Genomic DNA, 17,763 nt, shown 5'->3' with positions numbered 1-17,763 from the left:
TCTAGAGCTAGTCCGAGGAAATAAAAAAAACCCCTATCTGTTGAAGAACAACAGAAACAACTAATCAAGATGCATGTTAACTGTTTCAGAAATTTTTGAGGAAGATCTTGCCATCAAGAGGAATGGGAACTTCCATTTGCTACAGCTCCCCTCATGTGTCTGTGGTCTCTTCTTCCCCTGCAAAGGCTGGGGATCAGTTGGCTGATTCAGACCAATTGGAATTCTGTTTTGGTAGACCCAAGTCATTGTTACACTGAAGGCTCAAATAAAGAGGAGAGGCATAATGGGTATAACACATGGTCACGTAAAACCTTTTGGAATGCTGTGAATTTTATGTTTTGCATAGTTGTGTTAACACTTGATTAGAGGAGCTTTTCCTATACAGAATGCTAGTCCTGAAAATGGATTATTTTAAGTGCTTTGATAGGAGTTCAGAGATCCTTCACTACAAATTTTATGTGTGCTAGTGTTTCCTGTCCCCCACCCCCCCCACCCCACATATGGCGTCTTGTAACAAAGGAGACTAGTTAGTAAAAACCTACAACATTTCATATGTGCATCTGCTTAGGAGAGTCATCTCTGCCTATTAAGTCTCAGTAATGTGGAAGGTCCTGTGGTCCAGCAGATGACAGGCTCTGGTGAGTTAGATGCTGGTTCTTTGCAGCAGCAAGTGTACGATACCTTTTAGAAAATGTTGCAAAAGAATGGTGAGAATATGCTTTAACAGGTGAACACAGTGCAACAAATAGTGTGTTATTTCTTCTTCCTAATGGGTTTATTTAAGAGAAAGAAGTTAAACACAAAGGAAAAGGTTGCATAGTTTAACTTCTGTTTGGTCTTTTTTCCCCTCTTACTGTTCTTTGGACTTAGAACGGCATGTTACAGAAGAGATTGATGCTGTACAAAGCTGCTTGGTTTAGAACCAGCTAAAAAACAACCATGGAGAGTGCTGTGTATTTCTTTGCAATAAACAAATGCTATCCCGAGGATGATAGAGCAGCTAATATAAAGAATCTGGTTAGTGCTGGTTCAGTTAATTGACTATCATTCTGATATTGTAGCATGCAGTACAAATGATGTGAGCTGTATTTTGTTTCCTTTTAATGCGTCCATTTGCAAAAAAGGATATGCATTACCATCTGGTTAGTCTTTTGATTTCCCTACTGAAATATTTCTCTGATGCTACTTTTATTAGTTTAGATGTTAAACAAGTGTGACCTGCCTTCCCCTTACTGTCCTGCAGCAGGCCTTTTGTAAGTGCTATATAGCATTTAATTTACAATTATAATTTCCTTACCTGATACATTTTGGATGTTAACAGATGTCATCTGCATTTTTTAACTCTTTCCATGCATTTTACAGTGAAGAAGGTGTTGAATTGTATTTTTTAAAGACATTAATACTGGAAGACTTCATTCCAGAACTTAAATATGTTCAAACTAACCGTACTGACTGATTTGAGATTTCTAGTTTTCTGATAGCATTATCCCTGACTAACTTGCACCTACTGTAGAACATGAACAAGCTTGTTTACCATATAGCGTAGCGATAGCTCTCAGCTGCTAACGCAGTGTACTGCTTTTATCATTGATGTGATTGTGGGAAAAATGATGATAGATTTCATTTGAGGTTAGCATCTTATTTAACCTGAGTTGATTATTACAGGTACTAGGTTACTGCATCTAGACAAAATGGAATTAAACCTGAGTTGGCACAATCCCTTAAATGCTGTGGTGAGCATTGCCTTTTTTTTTTTTTTTTTTCCCTTCCCCAAAATCTGTCCCTGAAAGAAAAGGTATTCTTTTCCTTAAGGAAGCATTCCTTTGGGTTTTTTTTTCCCCTTGGGCAGAACAAACAAAAAGGCTGCAGACAAAGTTTCTGTATGCTTGTCCAGTTCATGGCCCAGATCTAACCTGTGGGAAGATCTGTCTAGCTCCCGAATAATTTTAACTGCTTTGTTATGTGCAGGCCTTTCAGCTGGCAGATGCTGTGACCATTGTGTGTATTGAGCACGATGTAGAAGTGCCTGAAAACCACCTGTCTCTATATGGCTTCAAAACACAAGACGGTCTTGCTGCAAAGTACGTGAAACACAAGTGCAGGGGCAGTTCTTGCTGTAATCGCTTCTTTGAGTGTCGTTTCAAGGAAAAGGCCTCTTCTCCAAAATGTACATATTTTGCAGTCCTCAGTTTACAACTCAGACGTCCACAGCATTCGACTGCTTACTAATAATAGATTCCAGAAGGATGTATAAGCACCCTCCTGCATCTTAGTAGGGGATTATCTTCATGCAATCTTTCTGTAACCTTCAGATATACTTACCATTTTCTTGAAGTAAACACTTTTACTTTACAGCAAAAATGGTTTAATGATGCTGTTCTTTTCAACAACAAATCACAAGTAACAAGGCATATAGCTCAGTGAACAGAATTTCATTGATGGTACATAACAAAAATTTGTCAAACTTTATATCTGTGATACGTCCCACTGGAACATACACAAGATTTAGGTTAGTTTTAAGACTTCGAAGCACTGTAGCATGCTACAGGGTGATACTTGGCCAATGCAAAAGTTTATCTCCAACTCTGTTGTACTGACTCTGAACTTGTAAATCCCAAACTTCCTCTAAAATTGCAATTTGAAATCCTCACTCCATTTTATACAAAAGTAACTCTTTAGGGATAGACTTCTAAGAAAAAGCTTTTCCCTTAGAGGGAAGAGGGGATTTTCCATCCATTTGAAGCTAACAAAACCAAGCGTCTGCTGTAATTCTCAGTCTTCTGACAGCTGAAGAAAAGCTTGAGCGTAGGAAACGAGTTACTGGTGGTGTGTTTTGCAGCGTATTATGGGTTGTACGAAGAGGACATCACACTGAGTGGCTGGCAGCGCGCGCTGCCTGCAGACCAGCCTTAGCAGCAACGCTGCGAGGCGGAGAGGGTGAGGGATTGTAAGAGGCCGGAGCGTTTAATTGTACTTCTGTTGGGTTTGGGGCATTTCGGGGGGCGAGACGCACCCACGGCCCCCCCCCAGCTCCTGCAGCCCCGCCCCCGCCCGCCTGCCCCCTCATGGTCTCGGCCTGCCGCAGCGCTGCCTGGCTCCTGCGGCCGGCGCTCGACGCGTGCTGCCTGGCGCCGCCGCTGTGGCTGCTGGGTCGGGGCGCGGCGGCGCGGCCTGGCTCCGCTCCTGCCCCCAGAGCTCGGCGGCGGCCCCGGCCGCTTCCCGCGCCCCGAGGGGAGGTGAGAGGAGGGGAGGGGGGTCTGCTCCTTGGGCTTCGGCTTCTGCGCGCCGCGCCCGGCCCCGCTCGGGCCGCCGCAGCCATGACCACGGAGGACGAGATCATCCGCATCGCCAAGAAGATGGACAAGATGGTGCAGAAGAAGAACGCGGTGAGCGGGGGAGGGACGGGACGGGAGGCGGCTCGGCGGCGCCGAGCCGAGCCGAGCCGCTGCGGGCCCTGGCGCAGCCCGGGCCGGCCCCGCGCTCCCTCCTTCCAGCGGGCCTGGGGCCATCCCCCTTCCCGCCGCGCGGCGCCCGGGGCCCGGCCGGGGCCCCTTCTCCCGGCTCTTGTCTCTCCCCCCCGCTGCCTGGCCGCCGTGGCCCCTTCCTCGCCGGCCCGCGGGGCTGGCGGGGGTGCGGCGGCTCCCCCCGCCCCGCCCCGCCGCGGGAGGACGTGGAGCCGCCGGTCGGCGCGGCCCGCCCGCTGCGGGGGGGCCCTCGCCCTGTCAGCCGGCCCTCCTCCCGCCGGAGTGCCCCCGGCCGCCCTCCGCAGCGCCGGCCGGCGGCGGGGGGGGGCAGCGGTGCCTCCCCCGGCTCCAGCGCGGCGTCGAGCCATGAGGAGGTTCCAGCCCGGGCACCGAGCCTGGCTCCAAACGGCGTTTCCCTCCGGTTCCCATTCATTACAGTCGCAATGTTGGCCTCGGTCGAGAGCTGTACGTGAAGCGATGTGGGAAGCCCAGTCAGCTGGAGGAGAACGCCTGCAGAGGTAGTCTCCTCTCGGTGGGTTGTTTTTGTTTTCAAGCGCGAAAGCTGGAGTTTTACGTGGTATGATTGAGGAATCCTAATCCTGCTTCGGCAGGCTGACCAGAGCTGTGTGGGCAAACTTCTGACGCAGATGGGGCATGTGAGCCACTTTGCTTGTTTGTTTGTAAACCTGAAACAAAGTATGAATATAATTTTTACTGTGTTTATTAATTCAGGTAATTCTGCCTCAGAATGGAGGCAGAATTTAGTTGGGTAGAATTCTGTTAGCTCAGTTCACGTGTTATTCTCCTGTATGCCCTTGGTATAGAACTTACTTAGATAACATATAACATCTATGCTACCCCTACAAAACATCGAAATAAGTAAAATCAGAGCGTGCAGCAACAGTCAAGTACCCGATTATGATTACACATAAAATAGCATACAAGTAAACTATAAACTCCATTTATTGCTGCTTTATCAGGTGGGCATATTGTTATTCTCTTGTATATTTGTGACTGCTGCTCTTCCTACAAACTATTATTTTAGTACATAAAATTAAAATTTTTCTATGTGTTATGATAGTGCATTAAATGCTCAATATTAGTGATAGTTCAGAACTGAGCTGTGTGGAATTTCAGTTTATAGACGTCTTAATAGATGCAGCAGTGTGGGGTTTTTTTGCTGTTTAAGATAATGGAAATTATAAATAACATTTAAAAATAAGATTTGCATATTTATATGATGTACTGATTGCATTAAACCAATGAAATTTGTTTGGTTCAGAATCTAAACAAATTCATTGCAAGTACACACAGGCTATGCTTTGTTGTGTTTCAAAATCCTTGGTGTTCCATAATATTGTATGGTTTAGCCCTGATACATTTGAATCCTCTAAGGATACAGCATGGAAACAGGAGCCTCATCTAGTGGAAATAATTTTTTACAGTGTTTATTCGCTTGATTATTTTTTTTCCTTTTTGTCCTCTCCCTCTTTATTTCTATTCCTCGTGATTTTTCAGCACAAAAGAATTCAGTCTCACTTTCCCGACTCTAAAATTGGAGTAGTGGTTCTTTCCTATGAGATGTCGAAAAGATGAAAACATACCAACTGTGAAATATTTCATTGTTGTGACAATGAGAATGATAAAGTGCAGTTAATTCAATTTTATTTGGAAGAACTTCTGACAATAGAAAGAAAATGGTAACTCCCAGGTAATATGGGAACGACTGTTGACACTGAGGAGCATCGCTGCAGCGATACCAGAGATGTTCCGGGTGACGACAGTGTATTTATCTGTGATTTGGAAGGCTTGGGAGTTTGGATGTAATTCCTAGCAGCAGCTGGGGACATGTATTCACACTCTAGTGCATGTGAACTAATTAACTTTCAAAGCTCTAGGGAGTGGTGCAGTGTCTTTGCTGGGGTCAGCGTGGGTCTGATGTGGCCAAATGCAGCGCGCACAGCTGGGCCAGGCTGTGCCTGGCTGGAGCCGGTAGCTGGGTCTTCATCTTCACCCCTATCCCAGGAGCGAGAGCGCAGGCAGCACCAGAAGCAGTAGTGGTTTTGTACTTTCTTGGAACAGAGCTTGTTCATTCCAGCTTGTTACCGCACACAAGCAGCTCTGTGGTTAGTTTGACACTGTCTCAGAAACCTACGGCTGAGGGCTTGAGCTGCCTCTGTGGCTGATAGTGGAGGTCTGACAGTTTATCTGAAGCACGTGTGTGTACCATGATAAAACCCCTTAGTTGCATGATAGGAGAGGAAGTACATCAGTATTTAACCCAGGAGATGACTCTCAGTTTTTCTTACTAGTCATTGTCATTTATAAGGTATTTCTTCTTTAATGGCACAATGTGATTTCCTACCTAATCCTGCCCTGCAGTTAAAATGCTAACTTTAGCAAAATTAAGATCATTTCTATGAAGAGGTACTTCATTGTCTCACAACGATGAAGCTGAATTGAGAAATGCATTCTTACATAAGTACCTGCTGGATAATGATGCTCCTGACAACCTCTTGTATTCCTTTCTCCGTTTTTACTCAATAAGAACAGGTATTTGGTGTATGTCTTTGAGAATGATTTGATGAAACACATCAATGAAAAAAAAAAAAGCTTTGATACCTTTTCACTCTGAAGTTGTCAAGACTCAGATGGCAAGAGATGCTTCATCTCTCATACAAAAGGTGACTCTGTGGCTTGTGGCAAAGTGCAGTTTGGCATTTCTTTTGATGAGTTGAAAAGGCAGGCTGTGCAGACACCCTTCCTGAGTCAGGCTCTTGGTGATTTGCCTTGACTAAGGATTTAATTGTAGCTGCGCAGATTTCATAACTATCTTAGTGAAGTGACATATGCAGTTCTTGTGTTTTGAAGGACAAAAAATGCAATGTTGTATTTAATACACTGAGATCTGCTGTTATGTCAAATATTGGTTGCATGTTTGAAATAGATATTACCCCTCCTTCAGAATAACTGTGATTGGATTAAAACAGATGTAGTGCCTTCCTTACAGCTTTTGTTGTACGTAAGTACACTTTTCTTTCATTAAGCTGCTGTAATGAATAGGTTTGAAAAATAAGGTTGCGCCCACGGATTAAAAAAATCAAGAACAACTGAGTAGGTTTAGAGATGAAAATGTAAAATTGGCCATGTTATTAAATGTTTGCTCCTTTAAGTAGAACGGAATTATAACTGGATAGCTCTGCTGTCTTCAGAAATGTAATCCATTTTCTATTGCCTGAAGCAGAGCTTTACAATATGAATATAGAACATCATTCTGGTGTTATGATCTGATCAAGTGAGAGAAGCTGAGAGGAGTAATCTGTTAAATCTGTATGAAGCTGATTTCTGTTATTTCAAGTAACAAGGTAAACTGGAAGCCAAGCAGCCTAGTGGAATGGGGCATTGTCTTTCATTTTCTATAAAATTACAGAAATGCCTTTAAAAGAAGATTTATAATAATGTTCTTAATGGTTGGGATTTTTTAAACAGAGAAGTCTTACATTAGAAAAATAGGAATTACAAGTCTTACTGTGCAACTTCCACTCTGGTATTGAGAAAAAGAGGGCATTTGACTTTATGCTAAGAAAAGTGGTTATGAAAAACTGTTTAGTTGCTGTGAGTTTAAACTCAATTTAAATTTAATTTTAAAGCATCTAATTCCTGGTACACTTAATATAATTGATTAGAGAAGAGTGAAGGCTTAGAAAGCATTAGAGCATTAGAAATTTTGGTAATTCGGTACAGAAAACAGCATGAAATGTAGGTAACATCTGTGTAGAGAGTACCTGGGTTTTTTTACTTGTTGCATGGTTTGTTAACCTCTTATGTATCAAGTTACTAGTTTTGGAAAAAGTTTAGACTGGGAATAATAAAGTTGTTTTGACATGTACAATTGGAAAAGGATTTTACAGGGGCAAAGAAGTTTTGACTAGACTGTATTTCTAAGATGAAGTGAAGAGACTACTACTTCGCATTATAGTATCATTGGTATGGTGAAATTGCAGACTAGAATAACCTGTGTTTATTTTGAAATCACATACTGTGTACAGTTTGCTAGTAACTTAATTGGTTTGGAGGTAAGTGTTGTCAGATTGTATTTTTGATAATGGCACATCGACTTTTGTCATTCGTTTTGTTTCGGCTAAGAAAACTTTCTTGAATTTGATTTTGTTTTGTAGTAGTGAAGACAATTAACTTGCTTTACTTGGATCTATGTTTGCACAGAAGAAACCACACTTATAGCTGTTTAGAGAAAGAAATGGTTTAGTATGCTAACTCAATTTAGCACCTGAAAACAGCATGACATTTCCCAGTCTTGCATCATTGCTGCTAAAATTCTATGGCTAAAACTGGAGAAGTTTTGTATAACATGAATAAAAGTTAAATAAGACTTTTTGCTATGATGGCACAACAGTAAAACTTTAGTTTTATAAGTGAATTGGGTTTGTGTAAGGTGGGACATAGTGAAATGTTTGGTTTTTGGAGGCTGCTTTGCTGTTCAGATGCGTTAAAAAACAGAGGTTGTAGCAGACATTTGAAAGCGTCCAAAGCTGTGCCTGCTTGGATGTGACACAGAAGTTCCACTTTCATCTTTCTCAGCCTCTTGGTGGTTATTTTATGTGCTATCTTTAGTGGTTAAATTGTAAGACCTGCAGATGCAGCAAGAGATTACAAGAGTTTCCTTGCAACAGGTGTCATACTAGAAGCTGATCAGGGAGAATTTAAAAATAAAGGCAAGCAAAATGCATATTAAAGTAAACAAAATAGGATAAGTTGAGAGAGAGGTAAGGGAAGAGAAAGGAATCAAATTCCAAAGATCTGCAAGATGGAAATTTTGTGGGGTTTATTTCCAAACCTCATGAATTTAAAAAAAAAAAAAAAAAAAGTGGGAAGGTAGTGGGCTTAGCCTGGGTAGAGTGGCCTCTTGCATGCGAAAGCACTTGCCTTCTTGCTGTTCATAGCTCACAGGTTCAGAACCATATGCACTTGAATAACGGCAAAGTCATCTCAACCTTTAGGAGGTTGCTATAGTCTGGCAACCCGTGTGCACAGTAAGAAGCGGATGGTGCAGAGCTTTACTTAAAGGCGGTAAATCGTCAAGGATGTAGAGGTTAAAGTAAATTATGGAGCTCACATTTATGAAAAGTTGTTTTTTTAAGTACGGCCAACATCGCCAAGGAATGAATTGTCAGTCAGAGTAGCTGTGTATAGAGTTTATTAATGCCTAGCAGTATAATCTCTGAAATGAACTCATCTATCTAGAAAGTTGCTGCTTACACTGTATTAGTTTGTACCTTTCCTTATGGTTTTAGCAGGGGAAAAGAAAGAAAGAAAAACCCACAACAGCTGAATAATAAACAAGTGCATTAGCTCAGATGTTATAGCACATTAGGATGGGCTCTGGCTTCTAGTTTGGAACATGTTAATGCTTGGCCAGTCTGGTATAGGCTGAAGAGTGTTGTCTGCAGTAATCTATGCAGCCTAATCTATGTATTTCATTGAATTAATATTTAAATTTAATAGTTGAAAATAAGACTTGAAAGCAAGTCCTGCTCAGCTTTTGTTGGTAGGCATACTCACAAAGTTGTCTTTTTCTATGGGGGAAACTATAGCTGTGTCTAGTAAAATAGTGTAATCCGATCACAGTTTTTAAACCAGTAAACTTTTCTGGCTTTACCACACCACTGCAAATACAGTTAAGAATGTTGGCTATGTGTGTTTTATGTATGTAGTTATATGTGCATGTATATATGCATTATTGATGGACTATGGAGAGCTTCTCAACTCCAAGTTCTTGTGCTAAAACAGGTGAGGTGGTTCTGAACTGAGAATTGCTGTTGTCTGGCTTGTGTCTGATGCTGTTAAGTGAAGTACCCTTGAAGCTGTTTCCTTGAGGATGTGTGTTGGTTAAGTAGTAATTGACAGAATACTTTAACTGGCATTTGAATTATATGGGATAAAACTTCTCTAGGCTTTGAGTGAATACTTTGATTTCTGAGTTAAGGCCTATTAATGCTTAGAGTTTGTGAAGCAGAACATTCCTTGCCCTAGAGTTGTTCTGTGAATAAATTGGGAACTGATGGTTTGAATCCAATCTGGGACCTTGACAGCAGATAAGAGTATGTTGTTGATATTATATTTAAAGTACCTGATTGCTACTAAATTGACTTTTTTTTCCTTTTTTTCTTTTTTGCAGGCTGGAGCTCTTGATTTGTTGAAGGAGCTTAAGAATATTCCCATGACCCTTGAGTTGTTACAGGTATGATTTTTCGTATTGTTGTTAGGTTGCAAATATTAACTCCATAATGTTGAAGCCAGCAAATTTGGAAGAAGGTTGCACTATTAAAGTAGATTCTTACGTAGAAACTCTTTGGAAGAGTCAGTGTTGTTACAGGGTAACTAGTCTTATTTCACCCTGATTTAGGGCACTTAAGTGTTTTCTTCTAGTCACAAGCTCTTAAAGCTTATCTTTCTGTTTAAGTTGAAAATAGTGCATTTTGTCATGGACAAAAGGGAAGAACTGCTTATAAAATTACCTTACGTAAAATCTTAGGTTCTTACTAACACGAATGTGATGTGTTTCCTTCCTTCTGAAAGGCGAATGCACCCGATTACAGCTGATACCTTCTTTTCTTATGTAGTTAGTTCTGGTTTTGGATTGTAAGTGAGGAGAAGCATAGTTCATACCTTCAGGCAAATTGTATTTGACCATTTCCTGTGCGCTCCCCTCCCCCCCCCCAGCTCCAAGTAGTTTATTTCTTAAGGTAATTATACTCCTCCTCCTCCTTACTCCCCTTGGCAGGAGTGATGGTATGGTACAATCTCTCTCACTTGCATGCGTACTCTGTCTAAATTTGCTTATATCTACATCTCTAACATAGTATTTTATATGTTATTTACAAATTCTTTAAAAAAGTAACTCAGTGAACTTTATTTGCATGTCAAGTTTCAGAGTTTGTCATGTAATTCATCAATGAACAACTTTTGTTCCAAAGTAACTTGATATTTCTTATCTCTGTGAAAATTTTCAAATGGCAGAGGTAAATGTAAGACCTGATTTGCTGTGGTAGCCACTTAAATTGGAAGAGACTGAAAAGTAACCTTTTTCTAAGTTACAGTTAATGGTCACAGATACAGAACTAGCTATAAAGTTCAAATCTTAAGTGTCAGTAGCAATGTCATTCTTGACATATACATCCTATATATTTGCAGAATGTACTTAGTACATTATTACTAATAGTTTGTGACAGAAAATAGGAATTTGAAAGTGTCACCTTCATGCACGAATGAGCATGGCTGATATGATGCTGCAACCTTCTTCCCTATGTCTGACCTCCTTCCTTAAAAAAAAAAAAAACAAACCAAAACCCCACAGAAAAAAACCCTCAAGCCCCATACAAAATAACAACAAAACCCAGAAAAACCCTCTGTTAACCTGATTCTTTTGAGTTTCTTTGTGCAGGTCTTAATACAAAGTAGTAATAATGTTTTTTGCCTTTGGAATGAAAAATATCTCTGCAAATGCTCTGGAAATTCTGTAAATGCTGCTATGCAAACCTGTTCTGCTTAGTGTGAAGAATGAGACTAGAAGGAGAAGCTTTACACAGAACAGCAGAACAATTTTACCCTTGAACTGTGAGGATCTGAAGAAAGTACAAGTAGATAACTTATTCTTTTTTTAGTTGCAATGAAAACCTTAGTAATGTTATCAACAGAGGAGGACTCTTAACCTTGCTGAGTACAAATAAACTCAACTGTCTGCCTTTTAGGGCACTTGTGGGACCCTGACTTAATTTGTATAGAGTTGCATATTAATTCTGTCCAGTTTTCTATCCTACTTGAAAGAAGCTTATTTATTCCCATCCATATGACAGGTACCTGTTTTTAGAGTGAAAAAATATATGCAGTAAAAGATAGTTTTTAATCTGTATTGGGGTGGGGATATGTGTATGAGTTTGTAAAGAAGACTTCTTTGTGTTACAGTAGGTCTAAAGGGATCAGGGATTTTAGCATACTCTTGTGTGGTAGTTAACTGTAGCTTAGTTAAGAAGTTTTTCTTAAGTATTCAAAACAGTTCCGCTGCATAAGATTGCATTTAGCAACATGTTTAGACTCAAATGTTCGTTATTTTTGTTGAGAGTTTTATAAATATGTAAAGTCTGCCGTAAATTTGCTGTGTTAGTCTCCCAAATTTGCTTAAGCCATGGAGGACTCAGAGTAACAGTTGAAATGCAAAGTAATCGTACGCATTGCTCTGGTAGTGGATTATTAGTGTGCTAATGTCAAGAAGGGTGATGATCACGAGAAAGTGGAGCACTGACATCCTCTATGTAAACTGAGATATCTATTGATGTGTTTGAACTGATGAAACACGGGACACGAGTGAAAAGCATACTTCCACACCCATTTTTAAGTGGTTTTGAAAGCTGGCTACAGCTTGAGAAAAGCACTGCTAGCTGATATGGTAGTTTCATTATTCCTGTGTAATACGAGAAGTGATGATTTTTCCTGTAATGTGACTATTGCTTCAGTCTGAGCTGGCGAGGTCCTCTGAACAATTTACAGGTATGTGGAATAGGAAGGTGCACATCAGCAGTCTGGACTTGTACTTGTGTCTTTCTCGCCTGATTTTTGTCACAGAAAGCTGAAGTGGTTACAGACAATAATACAACTGTGTCATATCTAACGAGTTTTATGTAAGCAAGCTGATCCTTGCTCAGCTAGGCAGGGAGCCAGTAGCCTTCCTCACACGTGATTTATCCGGTGGTCAGAATTGCAAATCTGTTTAGCAGCCACACAGTATTAAAGGCATCATGTCCCTCATGCTAATTGTGGGTGGTGTGCAGCTAAACAGTGAGTGAGACAGGCAGTCTTTATTTTAACAAACGGGTTTTACTGGAAATCACACACACGTATGCAGAACTAGGCTGTGATGTGCAGTCTTTGTTAATGACTTCTTGCCAGTTCATTGGCGAGCCAGGGAGGCCTGGGAACCTGGAAGTGGTTATTCTTCAGGAGTTGATTTGGCTCTGCTTTGGTCCAGGTGCTCACCAATTCTCTGTACTCAGACTCTCTTACAATTTAAAGTTGGTAACACCTCTGCTTGCTTCAGTGGTTGCTTCTCTTCCCCAACTATGTTCCTTACATTTTCTCATTTGGTTTGGTTTAGAGGAGAGTAGCTGCAACCATATGCTTTGTTTTGGGTTCAGTCATAGGTTACTTATGCTAACTGTTGCTCATACCAGCTGCCAGCTGCTTGGCCAACAGCTTGAATGCTTCACGGGTGAAACCAGCTTCAGGGGTGAAACCAGCTGTCTTATGCTGTCTCTGAGCCTCTTTACTCTCAGAAAGCAGATGAAGAGTACTCTAGAATATGAAGTGGGGAAGAATGATCCATTAAAAATGCATTTTGGACAGGGTGAGGAAGGTTTTCATATACCTGCACACTTATAAACTGGCACAGAGATAAAGCAATTCCAACAGGTTACACTGGGCTAGGCAAAAATACCTGAGTTTTCCACTTAAAATGGCTCTCACAAGAACAGCTCCATAGGCTGGAAGACTGAGGAAATTTCAAATGCTGACAGCTTGTTTGTCTTTAAAGCACAGTCGTTTTGAGAATATAACACTGATCGTTTGTGATTACCTGTGTCAGTTTGCAGGCAAATAAATTGGTAGATCATTCCTTCCCCTCTCTTTGGGAGAGGCCAGATCAAGTGCTCTATACAAGCAAACAAATGAACTGTGTTTATGTCCTGCCTTAAAGCCGGCAGTTTAGACAGTTACCATAATTTGTTTCTCTTGTGTGATCAGAGGAAGAAATTATTATATCCAGTTAATTTTGAGTTTTACTTGAGTTTTTGAGTTTTACTTACCTAAGTAAGCCTGTAAGTTGGTGTCTTTCCTTTTTGCTGATGAGAGTAGGCCATGGTTGTGCCCAGTTATCAGTGGAGTGTTAGATTTTTTTTTTTGTAGATACATTTTTCTCATTCAGGTATGATGAGTATTTTATGGAGTTCCAAGCACATGTTATTCTTTATTGTCTGATCGTAATGTCCAGAGTATGTGTTTAACATGTCAAGAGAGTTGGCCAGTACTGTTAGTCTGAGTGAGCAGAGTCCATCTTGAAACACTTTAGTTACAGGTGAGTAACCATCTGTTTTCTTTAATTCAAAATACGTGTTTAGAGCTGATGCTCAGACCTGAGGTTATTTGATGTGTTTCCTTTGCTGAAATAGCTACTGAATATTTCAGTACATTTCCAGTCATTTAGCACATCTATGCTGCCCCAAAAAGTGTTGTGTGGGTTGTAAGGAGTTGTAAGGAGCAAATCATTTCCATTTTTAGCGAGCCAGAAAGATTTAAATTTTCCTTTAAAGGAGAAGGAAATTTATGATGAACTACTGCAAAAGTAAGTAGAATAATTTATATTTAGTGAGTCCTGTAAATAGTAAATGCAACAAACCTGAGCATCTTAAGAACAATTTAAAAAAATTTAGTCATCAATCAAAATATAAAATGATAATAAAATACTTATTTGTATTGTTAAATGCTTTTCTCGTCTCATGAAACTAAAAGTGTGGAAATGTTTTTCTTGTTAGATTAACACATTAGTCAGAAGTCTTCTAAAATGGAACTTTTGTTGCTGTTGAGCTAAATTTATGTCATCTTCTGAGTCTTAAAAGGAGTGGATTGTAGATTAATCTCCTCTTCACTCTATAGGTGGCAGTAGTGCCAAAGGTTTAAAGCCTGTCACTATCTTGGCCTTTTCAGAGGGGTAGGCTAGTCTTACTGTTTCTAATCTAAAACCAGAACCCTCTGTGCTTAAGATTTTAAAGAATTTCAGTATTGCCAAAATTGGTAGGAATCTAAACGTGGTCGCTCCCGTCTGATATTACAGCTTCTTCCACAGCCACTAAATGGGAATTCTAAGAGCATGAAGTCACTGAAGCAGTTGGCAAGCTTCTGATCATGCCAAAATATAAATACAGTCATTGCTTCACAGAAAAATAAGGTTTTGAGGCTAGAACCTTTGCTAAAAAATGTATATAACATTAAGATGTATATATGATTTCTGCATTGTTAGATGTTTTGCATGTCATACTTAGTTTAGGTAAGTAGCTCTCCAGAGCTTTTTTAAATGGTTTGGGAGCAAAAATCTTCTGACTGACTCCCCTTAACCCTCCTGCCCCACTCCCCACCCCAGCCCCAAACTTCTGTGATGGAAACAAATGGTAACACTGTTGTATTTCTTTTTAAAATGTCCATGTTGTTAAAATAAGTTTTGTAAAGGCTTGCAGCATTTCATCCTGATATTCTTAAAAAAAACAACCAAACAAACTACAAAACCAAAAACAAAGAAAAAAAGATACTTTTAAAAAACGATGTCAAAGTACAACTTTATATATGTTTACTTGTTAAATTATCTTCATGTCATCTTTTATAGTGTAATATTTTTATTTCTGTTGCAGTCCACCAGAATTGGAATGTCAGTGAATGCCATACGCAAGCAAAGCACAGATGAAGAAGTTACATCTTTAGCAAAATCTCTTATCAAGTCTTGGAAGAAACTGTTAGGTATGGCAACACAAATGTTTTTTCCCTTGCTCTTGCGTGTTATAACTGTATGCAGTCTTGGTGCAAATCCTTGACACTGCCTTGCTGTAGATATTTGTGCTCCTGTGTAAGTATTGAAACTTTCTGCACTGATGTAGTTGTTTTTTTACTCTTTGACTATCACCAGTGCATTGCTGTGAAAGTGTATTCAGAGAAAAAGTTAATATATTTTTATTGTGGCTGGCAAGCAGTAGGAAGTCAGTTTCTGTGACATGACTTATTTCTGAAGTCTCGTTGCCTGCTGTTGAGCTAGAATGACTGTACTGCAGTACTAAGCACTAACGAACCTGTTCTTGACTATTTCCTTTGTCAAATATAACAGGTACTCTGAAGAACTTGTGCAAAATCTCATATGAGAGTGTGGAGGCATTGAAGTTTGGTTATAAAGTGATTTGTGAAGAGAAAAAAACGGTTAAAAAATGACATTAAAAATCTGTTAGAACTTACAGGTAGAGAGAAATAGACCTGCACTTTCTAAAACCTTCATAGTTTTAAACAATTTACTAATTAGTGAGTTAATACTTTTTTGTTTAATTTCCCTTAAAGCAATGAATGCAGTTAATGAAACCTTTCTGTTAGCAGGGTTTTATTTGAGGGTATTTTGCAGTACTTAATTTTAATGTATTTGAAAACACTCGGATTTCAAACTGTGTCCAAATGTTTTTGTTCATACACTGTGCTGTACTCTATTTTATTTCTTTGTATCCCATTTTAGGTAAACTAAGATTTAGGAAGCTTAAAATTTTGAACTAGGAAACAGTTTACGTTATTTTCTACTTATTTAAATATTTACCATTCTGTCTAGAAAAATATCCTAAATACCAGGAGGTGTTACGAGTCCCCTGCCATTTGAAGTCAGCCTCATTTTTATCAATTATGAAGTATTTTATCAGATACTTTATTACTGTCTTGTAAATGGTGTAGAAATGACTTTGTGTCCATTTGACAGTATATGTATGTAGGAATGGACAATTTGTGACAGCTTTCAACTTCTATATTCTAGTAAGAAGCAACAACCTATACAGCAGACATTTTTTTTAACCTACCTTTAGAAAGTTAGATAATACTAATTAGGTTAGTTTTAGTAATTAAATTTAGAAAATACTAGATATGCTGATAAAATGCTTTTTAAATTGCGATAATGACTTATTATAAATTAAATGCATACTTTATAAAGGATCTGATTAGAGTTCACTGGTAAATAGTAGAAATTACGTACTTTTTATGTTTAAATTTCCTCTTGGAACTTGAAGACCAACAGTATTACATCCAGTGCGTAAAAGTGGAAAGATACTTAAGTGGAGAAATGGGCTTGCATATTAACTTGAGTCACTCTAAAGACTTCTAAAAGCAGCAGCTGGATTGAGTGACCTAGCTCTCAAGTTATTAAGTTAAAAAAAAGGCCCTAGCAAAGTGTTTGTTTGGTTTTTTTTTTTTCTTTAAAGTTAAAATTTTTTGAAACTGCAAGTTAGTTTAGGCAGCAAAGTAGAGGAAATATTCTTCCTTTCCCCCCCCCCCCGCCCCCCCAAATTCTCAGCTTTTGGAGTGCCCTCGGATACTGCTTTTTGGGGGGGGGGGGGGCTAACCGTTCTGGGTATCGCTGTCCTTTGAGTAAAGGAATTGCTATTTATTTGTTGAGACAGTAAAAGTAGTCTTCTGTCTCTTTTTTTTAACACAATTATCTTAAGTCAGTCAAACTTGTCTTAATATGTTGTTACTTATAGCTGACTGATCTTTAAGTGTTCAAACATGGTGAAACATGGGTAGTAGTATTCCTGCCTGAGGACCAGAGGGTGTTCATGCTGTAGAAGTCTGGAATAAGACCATGGTGCCTGACGGTCATGGCAGGTCAATCTGGGTGTAGGCTGCTGCTGAAACGGGTGGTCCTGGCTTCCCTTCTGCACAGGTGCCTCCTTGCTCCCTCCTGCCTGTAGTGCTCAAGTGGCTATCCAGGAGGCCAGAGCTGGGAACTGACCACTTGTAAACCAATCGTTTTGTTCATTTCTTCTGGCTTAGATTTCAACTGTATCAGTTTCTTGATCCAGCCTGTTTGCAGTTACTGTTTCCAGCACAGGGATTGCAGCAGTAACATACAGCTGGGGAAAGGTGGACCTTCCCCTTTTGATGGCTTGCCACATTCAGATTGTTTTAAGACAGTTGGGAGACTTTACCAAAGGCTGCTTACATCAGGTGAAGTCGAACATTTGAGGAGCTAGAAAGTAAATAGCAAATATTTAACATTAATCAGAACTGAATGCTTTCTTCTTGAGGCAGTGGGTATGTGACCTTTGTTCACGCTCTGATTTTTGTTACAGGGCAGATATTATTGCGTGTACATTATTGTGCCAGGTCTAGAACAGTTGTGGTTGTGCAGTTACTATACAAAATCAAATTATTCCTGAAAATGCAGCACTGCTTGTATTCAAAACTTATGTAGTTAAATTTTCCTTGATCGTAATGTAGACCATATAATAAAGCGTAGTAGGGCCAATGTTTCACCTCTCATTTCACTGCTCAGTAATTCATTAGAACTTAAAGTCTCATAACTGTGGAAGATAGGGTATCTGGGCTGTGCGAAGTATGGGTGGGAATCTTACAAAGTACTCTTATTCTGTTTTATCATTAGTTTTGACTTTCTCAGAAGAATACGAAATACCATATGTTGAGCTGCTTGAGAAATCAG

The 17,763-nt window shown here is 39.8% G+C and overlaps 1 protein-coding gene across 3 annotated transcripts in view; it reads left to right on the top strand.

The window, feature by feature from the left end:
• Positions 1-3,123: 3,123 nt before the first annotated feature.
• The window catches only part of TCEA1 (transcription elongation factor A1), a 28,920-nt gene continuing 14,280 nt past the window's right edge, over positions 3,124-17,763 (top strand). Inside the window, exons 1-3 of one of the 3 annotated variants that reach the window (XM_075494665.1) lie at positions 3,124-3,386; positions 9,661-9,723; positions 14,936-15,041. In XM_075494665.1, the coding sequence (XP_075350780.1) occupies positions 3,318-3,386; positions 9,661-9,723; positions 14,936-15,041 (238 nt within the window). In that variant the 5' untranslated portion in view covers positions 3,124-3,317. The remainder of the gene's footprint in view (positions 3,387-9,660; positions 9,724-14,935; positions 15,042-17,763) is intronic. The other 2 variants (XM_075494667.1, XM_075494666.1) reach the window with 2 other exon arrangements.

The sequence above is a fragment of the Mycteria americana genome, chromosome 2 (genome assembly GCF_035582795.1).
Source record: "Mycteria americana isolate JAX WOST 10 ecotype Jacksonville Zoo and Gardens chromosome 2, USCA_MyAme_1.0, whole genome shotgun sequence".
Classification (NCBI taxonomy): domain Eukaryota; kingdom Metazoa; phylum Chordata; class Aves; order Ciconiiformes; family Ciconiidae; genus Mycteria; species Mycteria americana.
Note: the sequence above shows the minus strand (reverse complement) of the source record. Positions and strands in the feature narration are given on the sequence as shown.